This window comes from Macrobrachium nipponense, chromosome 19, assembly GCF_015104395.2.
Source record: "Macrobrachium nipponense isolate FS-2020 chromosome 19, ASM1510439v2, whole genome shotgun sequence".
NCBI classification, from domain to species: Eukaryota; Metazoa; Arthropoda; class Malacostraca; order Decapoda; family Palaemonidae; genus Macrobrachium; species Macrobrachium nipponense.
The window spans coordinates 85,079,055-85,101,505 of NC_061088.1; the positions used below are offsets into that span (position 1 = coordinate 85,079,055).

General features: G+C 34.2%; 1 protein-coding gene across 4 annotated transcripts in view; it reads left to right on the plus strand.

Moving 5' to 3' along the window:
• Window positions 1-11,011: 11,011 nt before the first annotated feature.
• LOC135218610 (uncharacterized) overlaps window positions 11,012-22,451 on the plus strand; it is a 36,795-nt gene continuing 25,355 nt past the window's right edge. For all 4 annotated transcript variants that reach the window (XM_064255052.1, XM_064255065.1, XM_064255058.1 and 1 more), the window contains exons 1-9: window positions 11,012-11,076; window positions 13,724-13,824; window positions 14,737-14,978; window positions 15,115-15,231; window positions 16,255-16,384; window positions 16,969-17,105; window positions 20,036-20,133; window positions 20,330-20,618; window positions 21,940-22,049. In XM_064255052.1, the coding sequence (XP_064111122.1) occupies window positions 13,761-13,824; window positions 14,737-14,978; window positions 15,115-15,231; window positions 16,255-16,384; window positions 16,969-17,105; window positions 20,036-20,133; window positions 20,330-20,618; window positions 21,940-22,049 (1,187 nt within the window). In that variant the 5' untranslated portion in view covers window positions 11,012-11,076; window positions 13,724-13,760. The remainder of the gene's footprint in view (window positions 11,077-13,723; window positions 13,825-14,736; window positions 14,979-15,114; window positions 15,232-16,254; window positions 16,385-16,968; window positions 17,106-20,035; window positions 20,134-20,329; window positions 20,619-21,939; window positions 22,050-22,451) is intronic.

The window sequence follows — 22,451 nt, forward strand, 5'->3', positions numbered from 1 at the left end:
TTTACCCTTCCTTGTCTATAAAAACATGAATCCAAGTACTCCTTGTTTTCTAACAATTGAATCAAGTACTTCCTTTGCCTTAGAAAACAATTGAATCCAAAGTACTAATTGTAATAACAAGGTTACAATACCAAATATTCCTGGTTCCCTTATAAAATCTATCCAAGTACTCCCTTGTCTTAATAACCATTGAATCCAAGAATACTCTGTCTTATTTAACAAGTGAAATCCAAGTTTAACTATTTACAACAATTTAATCCAAGTACTCCTTTGTTCTTTATTACAATCGAATACCAAAGTACTATTTTATAACAATTGGAATTCAAGTAAACTCCTTGTCTTATAACAATTGAACCAATTTACTACTTGTCTTAAATAACAATTTGAAACCCAAGTACCTCCTTTGCCTTATAACATTGAATCCAAGTACTTTATTTATAGCAACTAAATCAAGTTATCCTTTGAATTATACAATTTGAATTCAAGAAACTATTTTATAACAATTAATCAAGTACTCATTTGGTCTTTATAACAATTTAATCCAAGTAACTCCTTTGTCTTAACAAACAATTGATCCAAGTACTCCCGTTGTCTATAAACATGGATCCAAGTACCCTTTTTATTATAAACAATTGAATCCACAAGTACATATTTTATAGGCCAATTTAAATCAAAGTTACTCCTTATTGACTTAATTAAACAATGAATCCAAGGGAAACATTTTATAACAATTAAATCCAAGTACTCCTTTGTCTTATAACAATTTAATCCAAGTACTCCTTTGTCTTATAACAATTGAATCCAAGTACTCCTTTGTCTTATAACAATTGGATCCAAGTACTCCTTTGTCTTATAACAATTGAATCCAAGTACTATTTTAAACAATTAAATCCAAGTACTTTTTGCCTTATAACAATTGAATCCAAGTACTCCTTTGTCTCATTACAATTGAATCCACGTACTATTTTATAACAATTGAATCCAAGTACTCCTTTGTCTTATAACAAGTGAATCCAAGTACTATTTTATAACAATTGAATCCAAGTACTCCTTTGTTTTATAACAATTGAAACCAAGTACTCCTTTGTCTTATAACAATTGAATCCAAGTACTCCTTTGTCTTATAACAATTAAATCCAAGTACTCCTTTGTCTTATAACAATTGAATCCAAGTACTCCTTTGCCTTATAACAATTGAATCCAAGTACTATTTTATAACAATTAAATCCAAGTACTTCTTTGCCCTATAATAACTGAATCCAAGTACTCATTTGTCTTATAACAATTAAATCCAAATACTCCTTTGTTTTATAACAATTGAATATAAGTACTCCTTTGTTTTATAACAATTGAATCCAAGTACTCCATTGTCTTATAACAATTGAATCCAAGTACTCCTTTGCCTTATAACAATTGAATCCAAGTACTATTTTATAACAATTAAAACTAAGTACTCCTTTGCCTTATAACAATTGAATCCAAGTACTATTTTACAACAATTGAATCCAGGTACTCCTTTGTCTTATAACAATTGTATCCAAGTACTCCTTTGTCTTATAACAAATGAATAAAAGTACTATTTTATAACAATTGAATCCAAGTACTCCTTTGTCTTATAACAATTGAATCCAAGTACTCCTTTGTCTTATAACAATTGAATCCAAGTACTCCTTTGCCTTATAACAATTTAATCCAAGTACTATTTTATAAAAATTGAATCCAAGTACTCCTTTGTCTTATAACAATTGAATCCAAGTACTCCTTTGTCTTATAACAATTGAATCCAAGTACTATTTTATAACAATTGAATCCATGTACTATTTTCTAACAATTGAATCCAAGTACTCCTTTGCCTTATAACAATTGAATCCAAGTATTATTTTATAACAATATAATCCAAGTACTCCTTTGGCTTATAACAATTGAATTCAAGTACTCCTTTGCTTTATAACAATTGAATCTAAGTACTACGTTATAACAATTGAATCCAAGTAATATTTTATAACAATTGAATCCAGGTACTCCTTCGGCTTATAACAATTGAATCCAAGTACTATTTTATAACAATAGAATCTAAGTACTATTTGACAAAAATTGAATCCAAGTACTCCTTTGCCTTATAACAATTGAATCCAAGAACTATTTTATAACAACTGAATCCAAGTACTCCTTTGTCTTATAACAATTGAATCCAAGTACTCCTTTGTCTTACAACAATTGAATCCACGTACTCCTTCGTCTTATAATAATTGAATCCAAGTACTCCTATGTCTTATAACAATTGAATCCAAGTACTCCTTTGTCTTATAACAATTGAATCCAAGTACTCCTTTGTCTTATAACAATTGAAATCAAGTACTCCTTTGTCTTATAACAATTGAATCCAAGTACTCCTTTGCCTTATAACAATTGAATCCAAGTACTATTCTATAACAATTGAATCCAGGTACTCCTTTTTCTTATAACAATTGAATCCAAGTACTATTTTATAACAATTGAATCCAAGTACTCCTTTGTCCTATAACAATTGAATCCAAGTACTAATTTATAACAGTTGAATCCAAGTACTCCTTTGTCTTATAACAATTGAATCCAAGTACTCCTTTGTCTTATAACAATTGAATCCAAGTACTCCTTTGCCTTATAACAATTGAATCCAAGTACTATTTTATAACAATTAAATCCAAGTACTCCTTTGCCTTATAACAATTGAATCCAAGTACTATTTTATAACAATTGAATCCAAGTACTCCTTTGTCTTTTAACAATTGAATCCAAGTACTATTTTATAACAATTGAATGCAAGTTCTCCTTTATCTTATAACAATTGAATCCAAGTACATCTTTGTCTTATAACAATTGAATCCAAGTACTCCTTTGTCTTATAGCAATTGAATCCAAGTAATTCTTTGCCTTATAACAGTTGAATCCAAGTACTCCTTTGTCTTATAACAATTGACTCCAAGTACTCCTTTGTCTTATAACAATTGAATCCAAGTACTATTTTATAACAATTGAATTCAAATACTCCTTTGTCTTATAACAATTGAATTCAAGTACTCCTTTGTCTTATAACAATTGAATCAAAGTACTCCTTTGTCTTATAACAATTGACTCCAAGTACTCCTTTGTCTTATAACAATTGAATCCAAGTACTATTTTATAACTATTGAATCCAAGTACTCCTTTGTCTTATAACAATTGAATCTAAGTACTATTTTACAACAATTGAATCCAAGTACTCCTTTGTCTTATAACAATTGAATCCAAGTACTCCTTTGTCTTATAACAATTGAATCCAAGTACTCCTTTGTCTCATAACAATTCAATCCAAGTACTCATTTGCCTTATAACAATTGAATCCAAGTACTTTTTTATAACAATTAAATCCAAGTACTCCTTTGTCTTATAACAATTGACTCCAAGTACTCCTTTGTCTTATAACAATTGAATCCAAGTACTATTTTATAACAATTGAATCCAAGCATTCCTTTGTCTTAAAACAATTGAATCCAATTACTATTTTATAACAATTGAATCCATGTACTCCTTTGTCTTATAAAAATTGAATCCAAGTACTATTTTATAATAATTGAATTCAAGTACTCCTTTGTCTTATAACAATTGAATCCAAGTACTCTTTGGTCTTATAACAATTGAATCCAAGTACTCCTTTGTCTTATAACAATTGAATCCAAGTACTCCTTTGTCTTATAACAATTGAATCCAAGTACTCCTTTGTCTTATAACAATTGAATCCAAGTACTCCTTTGTCTTATAACAATTGAATCCAAGTACTCCTTTGCCTTATAACAATTGAATCCAAGTACTAATTTATAACAATTAAATCCAAGTACTCCTTTGCCTTATAACAATTGAATCCAGGTACATTTTATAACAAATTGATCCAATATCTCTTGTCTTGACAAATGAATCCAAGGTATATTTTTATACAATTGAATCGAAATACTCCTCGTCTCTACAAACCCACTTAAATCCAAGTCACCTCTTGGTCCCTTATAACAATTGAATCCAAGTACTCCTTTGTCTTATACCAATTGAATCCAAGTACTCCTTTGCCTTATAACAATTGAATCCAAGTACTATTTTATAACAATTGAATCCAAGTACTCCTTTGTCTTATAACAATTGAATCCAAGTACTATTTTATAACAATTGAATCCAAGTACTACTTTGGCTTATAACAATTGAATCTAAGTACTACTTTGGCTTATAACAATTGAATCCAAGTACTATTTTATAACAACTGAATCTAAGTACTATTTTATAATAATTGTATTCAAGTACTCCTTTGCCTTATAACAATTGAATCCAAGTACTCCCTTAGCTTATAACAATTGAATCCAAGTACTATTTTATAACAATTGAATCTAAGTACTATTTTATAACAATTGAATCCAAGTACTATTTTATAGCAATTGAATCTAAGTACTATTTTATAACAATTGAATCCAAGTACTCCTTTGTCTTATAACAATTGAATCCAAGTACTATTTTATAACAATTGAATCTAAGTACTATTTTATAACAATTGAATCCAAGTACTCCTTTGTCTTATAACAATTGAATCCAAGTACTCCTTTGGCTTATAACAATTGAATCCAAGTACTCCTTTGGCTTATAACAATTGAATCCAAGTACTCCTTTGGCTTATAACAATTGAACTAAGTATTATTTTATAACAATTTAATCTAAGTACTCCTTTGCCTTATAACAATTGAATCCAAGTATTTTTTTAAAACAATTGAATCCAAGTACTCATTTGCCTTATAACAATTGAATCCAAGTACTATTTTATAACAACTGAATGTAAGTACTCTTTTGTCTTATAACAATTGAATCCAAGTATTATTTTATAACAATTGAATCCAAGTACTCTTTTGCCTTATAACAATTGAATCTAAGTACCATTTTATAACAATTGAATCCAATTACTCCTTTGCCTTATAACAATTGAATCTAAGTACTATTTTATAACAATTGAATCCAAGTACTCTTTTGCCTCATAACAATTGAATCCAAGTACTCCTTTGCCTTATAACAATTGAATCCAAGTACTCCTTTGTCTTATAACAATAGAATCCAAGTACTCTTTTGCCTTATAACAATTGAATCCAAGTACTCCTTTGCCTTATAACAATTGAATCCAAGTACTCCTTTGCCTTATAACAATTGAATCCAAGTACTCTTTTGCCTTATAACAATTGAATCCAAGTACTCTTTTGCCTTATAACAATTGAATCCAAGTACTTCTTTGTCTTATAACAATTGAATCTAAGTACTATTTTATAACAATTGAATCCAAGTACTCCTTTGTCTTATAACAATTGAATCTAAGTACTATTTTATAACAGTTGAATCCAAGTACTCTTTTGCCTTATAACAAATGAATCCAATTATTATTTTATTACAATTGAATCCAAGTACTATTTTATAACAATTGAATCCAAGTACTATTTTATAACAATTAAATCTAAGTACTATTTTATAACAATTGAATCTAAGTACTCTTTTGCCTTATAACAATTGAATCCAAGTACAATTTTATAACAATTGAATCCAAGTACTATTTTATAACAATTAAATCCAAGTACTCTTCTGCCTTACAACAATTGAATCCAAGTACCATTTTTTTCTTTTAGAAATTGAATCCTGGTGCTATATTTGCCTTATAGAAATTTAATCCAAATCCTCTTTTGCCTTATAATATTGAATCCAAATACTCTTTTGCCTTATGAAAATTAAATCCAAGTACCATTTTTCCTTATATCAATTGAATCCAAGTACTCTTCTGCTTTATAACAATTGAATCCAAGATTTTCTTCTGAAAAGCTGTGAGAATCAACAACGTTCAGAGAAATATAAAAGTCGAAATCCTTAGTGAGTGAGACAAGCTTCCATATCTCTCCAAAAAACTAGTCTGATATAACTATCACAGTTTCACTCAACTTCCCATGACAAAAAAAAAATAAAATAAAATCATAGCTTTATATACATCACGAATATTTTTTTCTAGCATATGAACCCCGTTCAAGTCTGAGCGAGAGCTCTCTTCCAGAGTAGGTAGAAATAAGAAGAAATGTGCTATTTTTACTCCTTGTGTGGGCGAGGAGCGGGACTGTACCTTTTCGCAGGAATAAAGGGCATGTGAATGGAGAATATGATTGTAAAAAAAAAATAAGTGTTCCATAGTCAGAATGTCGTATAAATATATACATGATTCTTACTGTCTTGTTGCAGCTGGGAACGAACCTGGCGTTCTCAGGTCAGAAAGAGAGAGGAGAGAGAGAGAGAGAGAGAGAGAGAGAGAGGAGGGTTATATTTCAGTCCGTTTTCTAATTAGGACCTTTCTTCTCTGTTGACCCCTGACATTAATCCTGGTTGAATTTACACATCAGGATAACCAGTCAATGTTCATCAAGTCTTCATTCATATAGGGACCTTATACACACACACACGCACGCACACACACACACACACACACACACACACACACACACACATATATATATATATATATATATATATATATATATATATATATATATATGCTTAAAAAATCACAGTAGATGCACGTGACTTCATAAGTAAGCGAATCCCACAGGAAAATTATAGAAATCCAAGCGCTTTCGTCTTTACTAAGACATTGTCAAGGAGCTAATGAAATACAATTGGAGAGAAAGGTCTCAGGTACACAACAAGATCAAGAATACCAGATGGGGTTCATTGTCAAAAGGGTAAAAATTAAAAGAGATAATCCAGGATTATCTCCTTAACAATGTCTTAGTAAAAGACGAAAGCGCTTGGATTTCTGACTATCATTTTCCTGTGGGATTTGCTTACATACTATATATATATATATATATATATATATATATATAGTATATATATATATATATATATATATATATATATATGTATCTATGTATGTATGTATTGTATGTATGTATGTGTGTGTGTATATGTATGTATGTATATATATGTATATATATATATATATATATATATATATATATATATATATATATATATATATATATATACATCCCTTGCTTTTGGGTACAAACTAAGCAATACTGTCTTTACACTAAGAGCATAGTTTAATTGTTAGGTGAATTGTTTTAAAAGATATTTTCGCTTTTGAAACATGTGAACTGGTTGTAAATCATTTTGAATTACAAGGTTGTCACAGTGACTGACTTTCTCGTATTCCAATGACCAATGTTTATCTAGCTGCTTATTTTTATTTCTTGTTTCTTGTATTTTACTTTGAGTGTACTATAAACTATGTGCGTTAGTTAATAAAATAGCTCTCGATAAGGGCCAGTGGAGGCCGAAACTGTTGAGCTAAAAGGAATTTCAGAATTAATATATAATATATATATGACTGGTAAAAATGTTCTGTTACGGCAAACAGAATTCCATCTGATAAAAGGAGCCCATAAAAACGCCAAAATATAGAGAGAAAATACTACATTTCAGAGACTGCTGAAGAGAGAGAGACAGCAGTCTCTGAAATATAGTATTTTCTCTCTATATTTTGTTTTTTTTATGGGCTCCTTTTATTATATTTATATATATATATATATATATATATAATATATATATATCTATAGTTATATATATCTCTTATACATACAGAATGTGTTTGCAAGTGCTTTCATGTGTTCGTGTAATCAACTTCCCCGATGCCTTCAAGAAAAGAAATAAAATAGTCTAAATAAGGAAATCTCAGATGACCCATTGCCAACAGAAGTCTGGGGAAGAGATGGTGGAAACGCTTGAAAAGGTGGAGAGGAACGGAACAGAAAATCAACGTAAGAAAAACAAAGCTTATGGTGGTGACTGGACAGGAAGCAAAGGAAATACTGCAGCCAGGAAAGTGTCCCACGCGGTTTTGGGGAAGATGGTGAAGGGTGTGAACTCCATACTCTGGACCGAAAGTAGCAGGCACGGGTCACAAGAGGTGCTCAGTTATAAAGGGTGTCCATAAAGTCCCAGTACCATTCTGAGCAATAAATACTTGCAATGGTACTGGGACTTTATGGACACTGTACAAAAAACTGTGGTGGATAGTAGGAACTTTTACTAAAATTCACGTTTTATGTACTAAGCCTTTGGATGAAGTTCCAATAGAGAAGTGATCATAAATCTTCAGCAGAAGATGAAACAATAGAATATAAATCATATCCCAGTTCTCCAACTTACAGAATATTCCTATAAGGATGAATGTAGAACATGCTTGCTTTTACTGTAGGACCTAACGCACATATACATATACATACGTATCTCCCCCACCCCCCTTGCTTAAGATTTTGTGCAGCGTCTCGTCGGCCCTTATGACTGCTGTTTTAGATTTAGCTGGCCTTATGCCAGCACGGGCTCTTGCTCCTAGAGCAGCCCGTAACATACCCCTAGCTGCAACGCCTTTCATTTCTTTTACCGTACCTCCCTTTATTTTCTATCTTCCATCTTACTTGACACCCTCTTCTAAAAGTCGACTCATAGTGCAACTGCTTTGAGTTGATTTTCCTCCTGTTATACTTTTGTGACCTTTTTGCTATCAATTTCCCTTTCGTCGCTGAATGACCTCGTAGGTCCCAGCGCTTGGCCTTTCGGCTTAAATCGTATATATTTTATTATTCTTTACACGTACGTACATACACACACGTATATCAATGGAAGCAGCTATTCTTAGAAATTCACAAATTAGATTCTATCTCTCTCTCCTCCGTGCTTTTGATGGCAGCTCGGGCTTCACGGGAGAGTACCGGAAAATCCTCCCTCACCCCCCGAAATTTTTGGGGAACTCTTGACGCCCCCCTCTGTTAATCCTCCTTAATCCCGTTTTCTCCATCCATGACATTAATCATCCGACATGATTTCTCACTCAGGTTCCAATGGGGGAGGGGGGCCACGGGTTGGGGGGAGAGATATTATTCGGTCTTTGTTCGTCCGTAACGTTTTTTTTTTTAGCCAGATTTTTTGTTCGTATCTTTTAACCTTCGCATATATATATATATATAGATATATATATTATATATATAATATATATATATATATATATATACGTTTTACACAATTTTGTCTTACGTTTTTTATAATTACAAACTAAATTTTTATGGAATTCTGTATTACCTTAAATTTGAAATGCCAAATAAAAAAACAAATTTCCACCATACTACTAAAAAATGGGACAGTAACTTCTCAGTCAATTTTAAAAACTACCACAGAAATGCTATCACTTGGCTATAACCTTTCCTGATCCTTTGTTGAGATAAAATGTAAAACTATAGCTGTTTGGTTTTCCCTCTTGTCCTCAAATGATTCGTCAAATCGACAAATTCTTTGTGATATAGTAGTTACATTATCATGTGATTCATGTCGAGGCAAATATTTAGATAACTTTTTATGTTTTACAACTTCAGTCTATTTGATTTGCAAATCTTATTCAGCCTATGTCCATTGCATGATTTGCCAGTTTTAGTATTAAATAAATCCCAACTCACGAGGACATGCACTAGATATTGTTCCAATATCCAGTCTGCGTGTGTGTGTGTGTGGGTGCTTGCTTGTTTGCGCGCTGATGCATAAAACTAGATACAAATAGTCGATACTATACATATAATATTGCATGATATATGCATATGTATCTAAGTTAAACAAAACGTTTTAAGTCACCCTTAGTATTTCATAGAAAACCGCCTATGTTTACGTTTTCTCTTTTCGTAGTTAGGACATAAAACGTTGAATGTCCACGGGATTCAGTAACTTGAGCGACTTTGTTCTTGTGTATTTACAGTGGGTGAAATATTGTTTTCCATATGTATCTTGCTTTTGCGAAGTTTTACGTGTAATTCATATAGCAGACTCCTAATGTGTTAATTATTTTACAGCAGACCCCTAATGTATTAAATGTTTTTAAACAAAAGTTCAATGAATTGGTGCAATACTGATTTACATATCTAATCGTGTTATGTTGTAATAGAGCCAAGTCAGTGCCGTGCTGTCATTAAAAGTAGTCCAGACCTGAAGTGTCTTTTCAGTGAATTGCGATTTTGCTACTTTTGTCATTGAGGTGAAATAATCGTATTTAGTTTGGTTTCCAACTCATAGTTTTATAGCTAATGTTTTCTCCGTCTCTCATAATTTAATGTACTATATTTATTTCACTTGCAATCGTACAAGGGACTCTTCTCAAGGTACCAGTACGTCATTTATTATATATTCAATTTATTTAAAGTTATATGCAATCAAAATATAAGTTAATATTTAGTAGACATGTTCATCTTGTTTCATTGAAAAGCGAAACCAATATAATGGCTTATCGTAATGCCCTTTCGACGAGTAATTTAGAGATAACTATTTTATAGAGCTGGTGTGGCCATTGATGCAAACAGCGGTCGCCCCCATATACCGTTTTATCTACCGATAAAGTTAACTTTATCCTGATGACCGAGTGGCTCATACTTTTCAACTTTTGTTGTAGATAGGATTTAGATTTGAGTTCTTGGGCCATACTCGTGTGCAGTATTTACATAACATCTTTTACTGCCATTTTTGCGACCGTTAAGCCTCCATCTCCGTGAACCAGATTAGATACGTAAATATCTCCACGTCAATGTCACTGACTGATAATATCTTTTCTTCCGTTATTTGCCCCGATTTAAATTGAAAAAAAAAAAAAACGACGACCTTTGTGGTGTAACTGGGGTTCCGTAACTACGGGAAACCGAGAGACATTATACCAAAATCCCGTGGCGTCCATTTGCCAGCGGTAAGATTTACGCTATTTGTCGAAATGATTATTTTTACAAAATGTCAAACGCAGGCTGCTTCTTAAGTGGTAGAAATGAACTGTGTTATTTTAAGAGCCCTTTCAGATAGGTTAGGACGTTATTGTGCGAGTGTACGTGGGTTTTTATCGTAGATAAACTTGGGGAGAAATGATTTTAGGTGTGTAGGACTCCATTTCCGAAGGACTACGTGGGTAAGCAGATTGTTCTTATAAATGTAAACAAAGTCGAGTCATAATTGAAGGGGATGCTCTCCCAGGTGAAATTTATCGATCGAATACTTCTCTGCCCAGTTTAATTGCCATTTGCCAGTCATCAAAGCCCTAGATAATGTCATTTCAGGCTTAGTTTCAGGGAAATTTGTGCTCCGACTAGACCGTTTGAGGGGGCTTCGTAAGTGAGAGGTTACCATCGAGTTGATGAAACGTAGTAGCTAGGGGTGCAACCATTTCTATAACAGTTTTGCCATCCTTTTTCTATTAAATGTACGTTAATACAGGGGCAGGACTGTTTTCCACAATATGAGACCGACTACGATCATGGCACTGGCCCTACTACCTAGCCTATCCATTTGTAAGATTGCAGACTACCCTAAGCCAAATGTGTACCGTACCCAGGTACAATCCTTTGAGAGATGGGTCACGGTAATTTTAAGGAGGACCCCTGCATGAGAAATATATTTACAAAGGAAATTTGGCAAAATGAAGACTGCTAGGGTAAACAACCGAGTGGACTAGCTGTGGCCACCCTAACCGTGTTTGGACCCACCTTATACTGAACAATTATTTCAAGTAATATTTATTCGGACGACTGTAATTAATCCCCCAGGGGCCAGTACTAAACACGGCAAAATACATTGGACGCCCCAATCCCAAGTGGATGTCATATCCGTGGTTACGTTCCTTGCAGTCAGTGCAGACTGCTTCTGTAGAAATACCAGTACTTTTTCTGAAGGTGGGTCTGAACACGGTTAAGGAAGCGGCAGCTAGTCCACTCGGTTGTTTACCCTACTAATGCGGCATGGTCCCCCCCGCCAGTTGCCCATTGCAGGTACCTAGGGTAGTAAATGACCGAGCGGCAACGTAGTGGCCACCTCTCTTGGAACGAGCACGGCCCCTTCCCGGAAAAGTGCTTGAATTATGCCATTATTTCATTAATTAGAAGAAAACACTGACTTAAGAGGAGAAGATCGTAGAGGTCTCGATGTGCTGCCTGGATGGGTCACAACTCTTGACTGATGGTCATAGCAGCGAATTCAAGTACTTTTTCGGGAACGGTGGCTACTAGCCTATGTCGCCACTTAGTCATTTACCCCACCTAATACCTAAGTATTTACTGCATTTTGTTTATGGTTTTGTTCATGTTTAGCCTTCCTATACCTAGGTAACCCAGTCTTTTGTTTAGCTTAATAGTATTTGCCATCTTTCTCTTTAGTATTTTTTTACGTTCATCCTCTAGGGGCTGGTATTAAACAAAGCGCCCATTTTACACGTGAACTGTTAGCTATATAAAGTTACCAAAGTCAGAGGGTGTGCAGTAGGCCATTATTCATTAGTTTTACTTGAAATTTTGTTACTGCAATAGCCTACCCTATAGAAAAGGGTGTAGGGTAGCCTATATAATAACACAGCACTGGTGAGATCGTTTGAAAAAAATTTCAGAGATAATGAAAAATTTACCATCTTATGTTTATAACTTTACTTTCCTGAGGGGTAGTTACCAAACAGTTTCCCGCTGAGCTTCTTGTCATGTTTAGGTAATACAAGCCCCTCGGGGATGAATGTCAAAATATAAACAAATTATGGTAAATTTCTTATTATCTTTGATTATTTCTCAGATTACTATCCCACCTGTATCATGATATAGGTCTATACACCCTTTTCTATATGCTCAGTCAAAAAATTTCATTATTAAACAATATCCACTTACAGAGCTCTTTCTTATAATTTCCAGGCTCATGACTTACTTGGGGGGAGGTTTAGGGCCGACCAGGATAGGGCAGGTCGGATAGGGCATGTGTCCGAGGTTAGGTTAGGTTAGGTTAGGTCAAGGTGAGGCTGGTCAGGTCATACATATTCCCTTTGAAATGCTTCTTAGTCTTGAAGTAACCCTGCTGACCTGTCACTCTACCTTTGATCCTCATGACCTTATTTCTGCTAGTCCCTGACCAAGATATTTACTGTTTTTTGTTTTATGTTATTTAGCCTATGATTTTATATTCATCCCCACAGATCTAGTATTAAATATGGTGCCCATTTTGCCCATAAACCGACAGTTGCTGAACTAGACTGTTGCAGTAGCTGTCTGAAATTTTACCGTGTTAAACAGTAAACTGGGAACAGAGTCTTGTGCATAAACCTTGTTATCAACAGTAGTCCAGAGGATGTGGTGTTATGACAGTGTGGCGTAGACATCCTAATAAAAATGACAGCCCTGGATTTGCATAAAATAATAGTAGAAAATTAGTAGAACATACAGTTCATGTTACTGAAAAGGATAGGCTAATAATAATCTTATGGTAGATTAATTGAAAATTGGTAAAATTCTTAAAAGTAGCCTATAGCTAGGCAGGCTCAAAGAAACGGTACCCAAGTAGGCTAAGTAGAATTGCATGCCTTGTTTAGGCTATATCTACTGTATTGATGCAATCACCTGGTGACAAATGTTCTAGAAAAATCTGTCTTAAAACTTTTAAAAACATCATGGGAATGCAGGCAAGTAAGTGAGTTGGTGCTAGCCCCACCCCCTCACACCTAATGCTGGTTAACCACCTCGTTGACTGGCTTCAATGACCAGATCAATATTTGCCAAATGTATCTATAAAAAAAAAACTTGAAGTTTGTATATCTAGAAGAAGTGTAAATTTCCTTTTATTTGTGATTTTTATATGGTTTAACTTTTTTCAGATTGTAATGTGAACTGAGTAATTTGCAGTATTTAACAATGAACAGAAATGCTAACAAGTCACTGAAAAGAAAAGTCATTGAGTATCAAGATGGAGAAATTGGTAAGTAAGATATTATGTTTAAACTTACAGTGAACTAGCATTACAAGATTCTCTACTTTTTACATTCATTTTCGAGTTGTTTCAATGTACAATCCAGTTGTATTTTTTCTCCATTTACAACATTTTAAGATGATGATAAATTCATCTGCAGTTATCTATCTATTACAACATCAAGCCAAGTTTCCAGAATGGTCTAGCTTGGAGATGTGTAGTTTAAAGGATTCCAACCAAATTAACTATAGAACAGTATTGTGCCAATTGCATAGTCAATATTACATAATTCTATCTTTCTTTTAACAAGAATTATATATAGCTAAATCAGCTGGCCATATGTAAACAAACCTAGTATTTTAACTCTCTGGTTAAATTGTACTCACTTTAAAATTATATCATAATGAGTATCATGTCATGAATAATGACATCATACACACTCACAGAATGTACAAAGTAAAATATTGCCTATTACAGTTCTGCCTTTGGCTAACCCTAAAGGAGCCAAATAGATTAGCTCATTGGTCTGGTTAAAGTAGTACTTAATAATTTAGTGCATTTTACTCTTTGTTTGTTTATTTTGTCAAACAATTTGTGCAACACCTCTTGGCTTCCAAATTTTTGCAAATATTTACCCGAACCATTGGGTAAGCCAAAATTTGAATGAAGTAGTATCCAGAAATTTGGATGAAAAAAAATGAACAATTTTGTGAAGTTTTACGGTACTGATTACGTATAAATTTTTACCATGGAATTCTGATCATGCTATTATGTACTGTACTTAATTAGGTCATTTTACCTGTTTTTAGAATTTTCCCCACATCTGCAAAGGCCTGTTGAATTAAGTGGACTTTGAATTTCATATTTTGAAACTGGTACTCTGTATCCATAATTGTTTACCAGTAATTTTTTCCAATGCAGATGAAGATGGTCGTGCATCAAAAGAAGCAAAAAGGGACACATCCAACTCAAGCATTTCTTCTAGTTTTAGCACGCTAGCACTTCGCAGACTTGTTCCTGAAGATTGGAACCCTTCGCCTATTTCTAGAAAGCAAGATGAAGAAAATGAGGATTCTTTTGAAAAGACAGGAGATCGGACTGTGGACCGTGGAACCTTATGGTCAGGAAAAGATGTCTGTCAAGAACCTCAGGGAATATCTCAGGTTTGTTCATTCTTTCTCTAAAGTTAAAACTTGCCTTGTAAGTAAGGTGTGAAACAGAATATTATAAAAACTATTACAGATTTTTTTTTAAATTTCTCTTGTATATTGCTTGTAATAGATTTTTTTAAAATTTCAGTTGTATATGGCTTGTAATAGATCAGTGAAGAAGTCATCATCTTGTGATTGTGAGACACAGACTTATTATTTTGTGCCAAATTCTCATGATACAAGAAATGAAGTTTCAAAAGACAAGGTGAGAGGTTATAATTACTTTTTGGTATCATATGTTCATCTGTTCATTGGTCCCCTTTTTTCTGTTTTTGTGCTAAGTTCAGTGAGTTGGAAAATATTGAGGAACTTTAGTAGTGAGACTTACTGTTTTTATCAGAATTTTACCTTAAGCTAAGCCTTGGTAATTGAAGTTGCTTCTCATTGCCATTTAAAAGATTTTGAAACCATTTACCAAATAGGTAATAAATATAATCCCAAGGGTTAAGATCAAATCAAAATAGGTCATACTAATGTAATTTACATCTGTGCTTGAAACTGCAAAGACATTCAGTGCACTTTTAATCAGTACATATTAGCCATTTATGGAACTCGGGTATACTGTCTGTTCCTGGACCTTTGGTTCCTTTAGCTTTCCAGATTTGATTTTATCAAACCATGAGGGCCATGGGATAGTAATTCAGGGCATTGAATGACCTCATAGGTGCAAGCGCTAAGCCTTATTTTTTATATTCCATTAGTAATTCAGCCACACTTCTGACCCACAGAGTAAAAATATCATTCACCTCATGCAAGGACATGTAATATGTATCTACCTCCTTTCAAGTCTGTCACATAATTTAAGGGTCAAATTGTACTTCTCTGATAAGAAAATCATTATTGATGTAAAATGCACATTTAGAATGAATAAGAATAAGACATACAAGTTGTGGAAATTTGTTATTTTTTTTTATTCCAATATTAATTCAGTTTTCTAAACTCCTTTTGCTGAAAGTCCTTGATTTACTAATATTTTGATGTCTTGTAAATTTTGAGTGGGGTTGTTATGCAAGCTTCAGTTGCTAATATTTGTACTGCTATTAAAATGAGTTCCCTAGAGTCTTTACAGGAACTTGTCGAAGTTCTGCTTGAAATATGAAATATAAAGTCGCATTCCAGCTTTTCCTTATATAGATTAGTACCAAGCACATAACAAAGCCAGTTTTAGTTGTTCCACAAGAAACTTTCATATTGGATGTCTTAACGCTATAAAATACTTTCTTTTTAGGGTCTAGTCAGAGAATGCTGTGTGATAGGTTGTAAATATAATTCAGAGGAGGATTCTTCAGTTTCATACTATGGCCTTCCTTCAAGCAAAGCAGAAAGATCGCTTTGGGCAGACACTCTTGGATTGAAATTGTAAGTTTTTCATACAATTTGCTTGTTTTATATCAATTATTTTAATATTTTATAATCTATACAGTATAAATTTCAATTACTAATTGGTGTCAAACGTAAAGTTAGGGTAGATGATACCCTTCAACTATACAGTGTGTAGGCCTACTGTTTTGATACACACCTGTAGCAGAAGGCTCAGTAGTAGCATATATAAAATGTAAATAGAGAGGCCTCTCTAACATATAAAAGGATGTAATCAAAGACAGATTTCCCAGGTTAGATGTATGGACGATTATTCATCTCATCATTAGAAAATTTTGGTAGCCATATAAAAACATTGTAAATCTGCATGGACTCTTTTTAAAATCCTGCCAAAGTTGAAAGTGGGGAACTTCACCTGCCTTTGGAAATCCTTTTCTTAGTTGTTATACTGAAAGATTTTTCACACCTTTATATCAGGTTGAAGGAGTTAAACATTCTAGTTTTATGTAATTTAATCAATAACAGTGTATATCATACATAGAAACTTTAGAGTAACTTTTCCCAGTACATAGTGACAATCATGCATTTGCTAAACCATTTATCTTTTTATTTTTTTTTTCCATTGCCAGTGCATCAAAAGGTGAAATTCAAGAAATCTGCTCTAGGCATTTTGATGCTAGTATCAGTCCCCAGAGTTCCTTGCCAAAAGTGTCACACACTCCAAAGTCAAAAACAAGAAAGAAAAAAACATGTGATATAGTAAGTTTGTTATTATTAAGTAATTATTTTATGGTTGTCTTCTTCTTCCCAGCTTGTTCCCATTTTTATATGGGGTCGCCGTTTCGGATGAGCCATTTCCATCTATTTCTATCTTGTGCTTCTGCCTCATCAATTCCCTTCTCATGTAAGTCTCCTCTCACACAGTCCTTCCATCTCTTTCTAGGTCTCCCTCTTTTTCTTCTTCCTTGCACCTCCACTCCCATAGTATGTCTCCCAGCGTGGTCCTCATCTCTCCTCAACAGGTGTCCATACCATCTCAGCCTCCCCTCCTGCACTTTCTTTGATACTTCCACCACCTTAGTTGACCCCCTTATGTAGTCATTTCTGATCCTATCCACTCTTGTTACCCCAGACATCCACCTAAGCATTCTCATTTCTGCCACATCCATCTTCTTCTGCTCTGCTTTTCTCATGCTTGCTGTTTCCGTACCATACAGCATTGCTGTTCTTACCACCGTCTTGTGAAATTTTCCTTTTAACCTAAGCGGCACTCTTTTGTCACAAAGAACTCCCGAGGCCACTCTCCAGTTGTTCCAGCCTGCCTGTACCCGATGTTTTACTTCTTCTTCCATACTTCCTCCAGCGTTAACAAAAGATCCCAAATACTTAAACTTATCAACTCTCCTTATTTGCTCTCCACCAAGCTGAATACTTTCTCTATCATCCCCCTCAGTGGTGGTACACATATATTCTGTCTTGGATCTACTTATTCTCATTCCTCTGTCCTCCAGTACTTGTCTCCATCTTTCCAATTTCACTTCCAGATCTTCCCTGCTCTCTGCACACAGAACAATATCATCCGCATACAATATGTTCCATGGTACTGTCTCCCTTACTTCCTCTATTATAACATCCATCACTATGTTAAAGATAAATGGGCACAGAGCCGACCCCTGGTGTAATCCTACTCTCACCTCAAAACCTTCTGTCTCCCCAACACTGCTCCTCACTCTGGTAAATACATTCCGGTACATCTCTTGTATCAATCGTACATACTTCTCTGGCACCATCTTCTCCTCAGGCTCCTCCATACCTCTTGTCTCGGGACTCGGTCATAAGCCTTTTCAAGGTCAATGAATACCATATGTAGGTCCCTTTGTCTTTTCCCCGAATTTCTCCATTATTTTGCCTCAGACAAAAATATACCATCTGTTGTTCCCCTTCCTTCATAAATCCCATCTGCTCTTTACCTATTTGTACTTCTTCTCTCAGTCTAGCATCTATCATCCTTTCCAGTATCTTCAAAGTTTGGGACATCATTTAATGCCCCTATAATTACCACACTCTTGGACATCGCCTTTCCCTTTAAAAATTGGGATCAATATACTCCCACGCCACTCATTTGGTAACTTTTCCTGTTCAAGGATCTTTATCATAAGATCGTACAGTATCTCCACTCCTTCATCTCCTAATGCTTTCCATGCCTCCACCGGGATCATGTCTGGTCCGGTTGCCTTCCCATTCTTCATCTTCTTCAGTGCATTTAGTACCTCTTGCCTAGAAAACTCATTACCATGCCAATGTTCACTTGCCCATCCTCTCTTATTAGTCTATTATTTTCTTCATTTAAACAACTGTTCGAAATATTCTTTCCATCTTCTCCACAATGTCTTCCCTCCTTTCTAAGCACTACACCCTCTTGATCCTTTATTTGTTTGATATGTGTTTATATTCTTTGGTGCTCTTATTTCTAGCCTTTGATAGCTTGATCATCTTCTTTAATCCTTCCTTTGTCCCCAGCTCATTATACACATCATCATACGACTTTGCTTTAGCTTGGGCTACCACCTTTTTCACCACCTTGTTTTTCTCTCTGTACCTATTTCTGTCTTCCACTGACTGTGACTCTTCCCATCTTTTCTTGCCTCCTTCTTATCTTTTACTACTTTCTCAATGTCTTCATCCCACCACCAACTCTCCTTTTCTTCCCATATGATACCAGATGTCTCTCCTAGCAGCTCCTTTCCATGCCTTCTTATTACTGCTGCATTTCGTGCCCACCATTCTTGAACATCTTCAATTCCTATATCAATATCCTCCAAAACCCTCCTCTTAAACTCTCTCTTCTTATCCCCTTCCTTCTGTAATTCGTACCATTTAATTTTCCTTATCCCTTTAGCTTTGGTTTTTCTTTCCCTTTTCAACTTCAAGTCCATACATAGCAGCCTGTGTTGGGGGGCTACATGGTCGCCTGGAATAACTTTGCAGTTCTTGACCTCCACCAGATTTATCCTTTTATACAAGAAATAGTCTATCTGGGAGAATCTTCCCCCACTCCTATATGTTATTAGGTGTTCCCTTTTCTTCTCAAAGAATGTGTTTACTATTGCCATGTCGTTTTATGGTTGTAATGAGTTATAATTGATTTATATCAGTGATTTGGCATTCCTAAATGTGGAATTGTTGGTAGTCAACACCACACCGTAAGTTGGTATTTTGCCTAATAAAAGTGCTTACAGTGCCATAACTTGATGTTTCATCAAGTTAAAGTGCCATTAATTTGATACTTAGTCTTACCATAAGCACTGTCAACAGGGTTTAAAGCCCTGTAACTTGATGCAACATAAAGTTATGGTGATGTAAAACGTCGTTGACGACGCTGAAAAAGCGCTGTAAGATTGAATCACTGTAAGTCGAGGATGCACACTAATTACTTCATGGCAATGCAAGTAAACAATTAATTACTTCATGGTAATAATCTTTCCTAGGCAATACATGTTAGTAGTTAACTACATCAATATTTCATGTTATATGTCATATAATCATTTGATAGGAGTAAGGTAAAATTTAAAAAAAAAAAATTCTTGCAATTGAGGAAGCTGTCAGCGTCTTAAAATCTGCATTTTTATCATGTTGAATGTTAATTATTTACAAATTGCAAATCATCTTTACAATGATACCTTTTGCAGTTAATAGCAGAGGAGGCAGAGAAAGTCAAGCAGAGTATGGCTACAGGTAGAGCCAAAAGAACTCCAAAGCCAAATAGAAATTATGACTGGGCCGAGTTGTAAGTAAAATTGTGTATTATGCTTGCTCTATGAATTGTCTCCAAGGTTTCTTTGTATATTGATTGTAAGCATGTGCTTGTATTTCTAGTAAATTATAAAATTTGAAAAAGGAATGAACATATGATAGATTTCATTTTCATGTCATTTTACTTTATCTTATGTTGTGTCCTTTTCTTTCCACTCTCTGATATCCAGAATGCCATTGATAAAGAGTGAGACTGAGGACTATGAGATGGAGGCTGCCATGTCAAAGAATCCTGGAAAGCGTCGAAAGCAGCTGTTGGATTACATTAAAAAGGGGAAAAAAGGAAATGAGAGGTCTTTTATGGAAATGCATGTAAATTTGGACGACGAAGTGGAAGAATCGGACTCTGAATCAGATGAGTATGATGTTGGTAATATTAGTTTGCCATCATTGCCAAGACCACCACCGCCAAAGGGTAAAGGCCGACCACATCGAATACAGGATACATGCACACAAACAGTGAGTAATCAATTTAGTTATTGAAATTTACATTGTTTATAGATTACTTTTGGAAGTGGAGATTGCAAGAGGTGATTGGAAATGATATTTGATATGGATTTTTATGTGCTACTATAGACACTGACCAGACCAGTCTTGATAGCTTGTTTTTTATGGCTGTAGGTTTCGGATGACAAAAATTCCAGTAGTGAATTTCAAGTTAGGAAGTTAAAAAGATGTACTTTTGATTGTATCTCAACAGTAGGTAATTGATATTAGCATAATTTTGTTTAGTGGTTGGTACATTTGTTAATCACACAACTTGCTGATTGTGTTATGTACAAGTTTCCATTTATTGGAGCCTTGTAAATTTTTGGTAGAAATTGCATGAAGTCATGGTTCTGATAATAAGTACTGTAAATATGTTTTTTAATTTGGGTAGTGTCATATTAACTTTGAGGTAACAAATTTTCTATACTTGAGTGCACAGTGTGTACTTCATATGATAGGCTTGGTGTCTGAATTTGCTGATGAATTTGTTTGAAAGTAAAATTGACATACTGTATATGCCGGCATATAAGGCGACTCGGCGTAAAAAAACAAACCCCCCCCCATTTTTCATGTAAGAATGTACGTTTAGAGGTATGTTCACCTTACTAGATGACCCGCAGTTTATTAAATAACACTGTCAGCTGATATAAGTTTGTTGGAATTGTCATGCCAAAAATGTGTAAAATCAGTATCTTCCCAAGATTTTAAAATGTTGGGCAAAGCTGACCATTACAAAAAAATACTATTGTATTCCCTTAGGGAAAATATATGGTAACTATTGCGACAAATGCTCAACTCGTTAATAAGTATATTAATAATTGCCTTAAAATAATGGTACCCTGGATAAAGCTAGTAACAGAGTAAGAGTATGTTCATCCTAATGTCTGAGTATGGTAGGTAATTATTGTAATTACAGTTGTTTTGTTTAAATTATCGATAGTTGTGTAGATAGTGATTCGCTCAAGTTACCTACGGTTTTTACTCTTGTTACAGCTGTTTTGTTTACAGTGTCGGTAGTTGTGACAGTAATTAACTATTGACACAAGTATCGACACTTCAGGGGTCAGCCTATTCACAAAAGTCTCGGCAGGATTTAAGATTTGCTTTTTATACGCTGCGTATAAGACAACCCCCTATTTTTGGGAAAATTTTTTAAGGTTAAAAGGTCGCATTATATGCCGCCATATATGTTAGGCAAAACCACATTTAATAGTTTGTAGTAACTCACCATAACGAATGATCTCATCATTGCGAGGTTGTATTGTTTACTTATTATATAAAACATTTACAGGAAAGCAGTTTGAACTCGAGGGGTCCTCTAAGAGAAGTTAAGGTGCAGTGCAACCTTACAGCTGAACCTTTAGTTAGCTGCTCAAGTTGTTCCAGTATTGACTGGAGAAGGTAATTTGATGTAAATTGATTATTTTTCATTGTACTCTATAATGAGTAATGACAAAGCTAATTATTTGCTATACATATCTCCTTGACAAATAAACATTCTCAGTGTAGTAGCCTGATTAAACTACACTTGACCCCCTGGGATTTGCTAGGGATAATAGGAACCACAACCCCCCAAGAATAGCTAAAATCTACAAATACTTGATACCCCTGTAAAAATACTTGTAACTGCCTATCTTGATAGTTCAAACTCCAAAACCCTTCTGAAAACACTTATTACCTGCCTATATTAATTGTTTTATAATAAAAAATGTATTTAGTCATGAAAATAATATGAAATTGCTGTAATTAGTGAATATTTCTCCATGAAAAATTCGACAAATATGTGAATTTTCCGTAAATAAT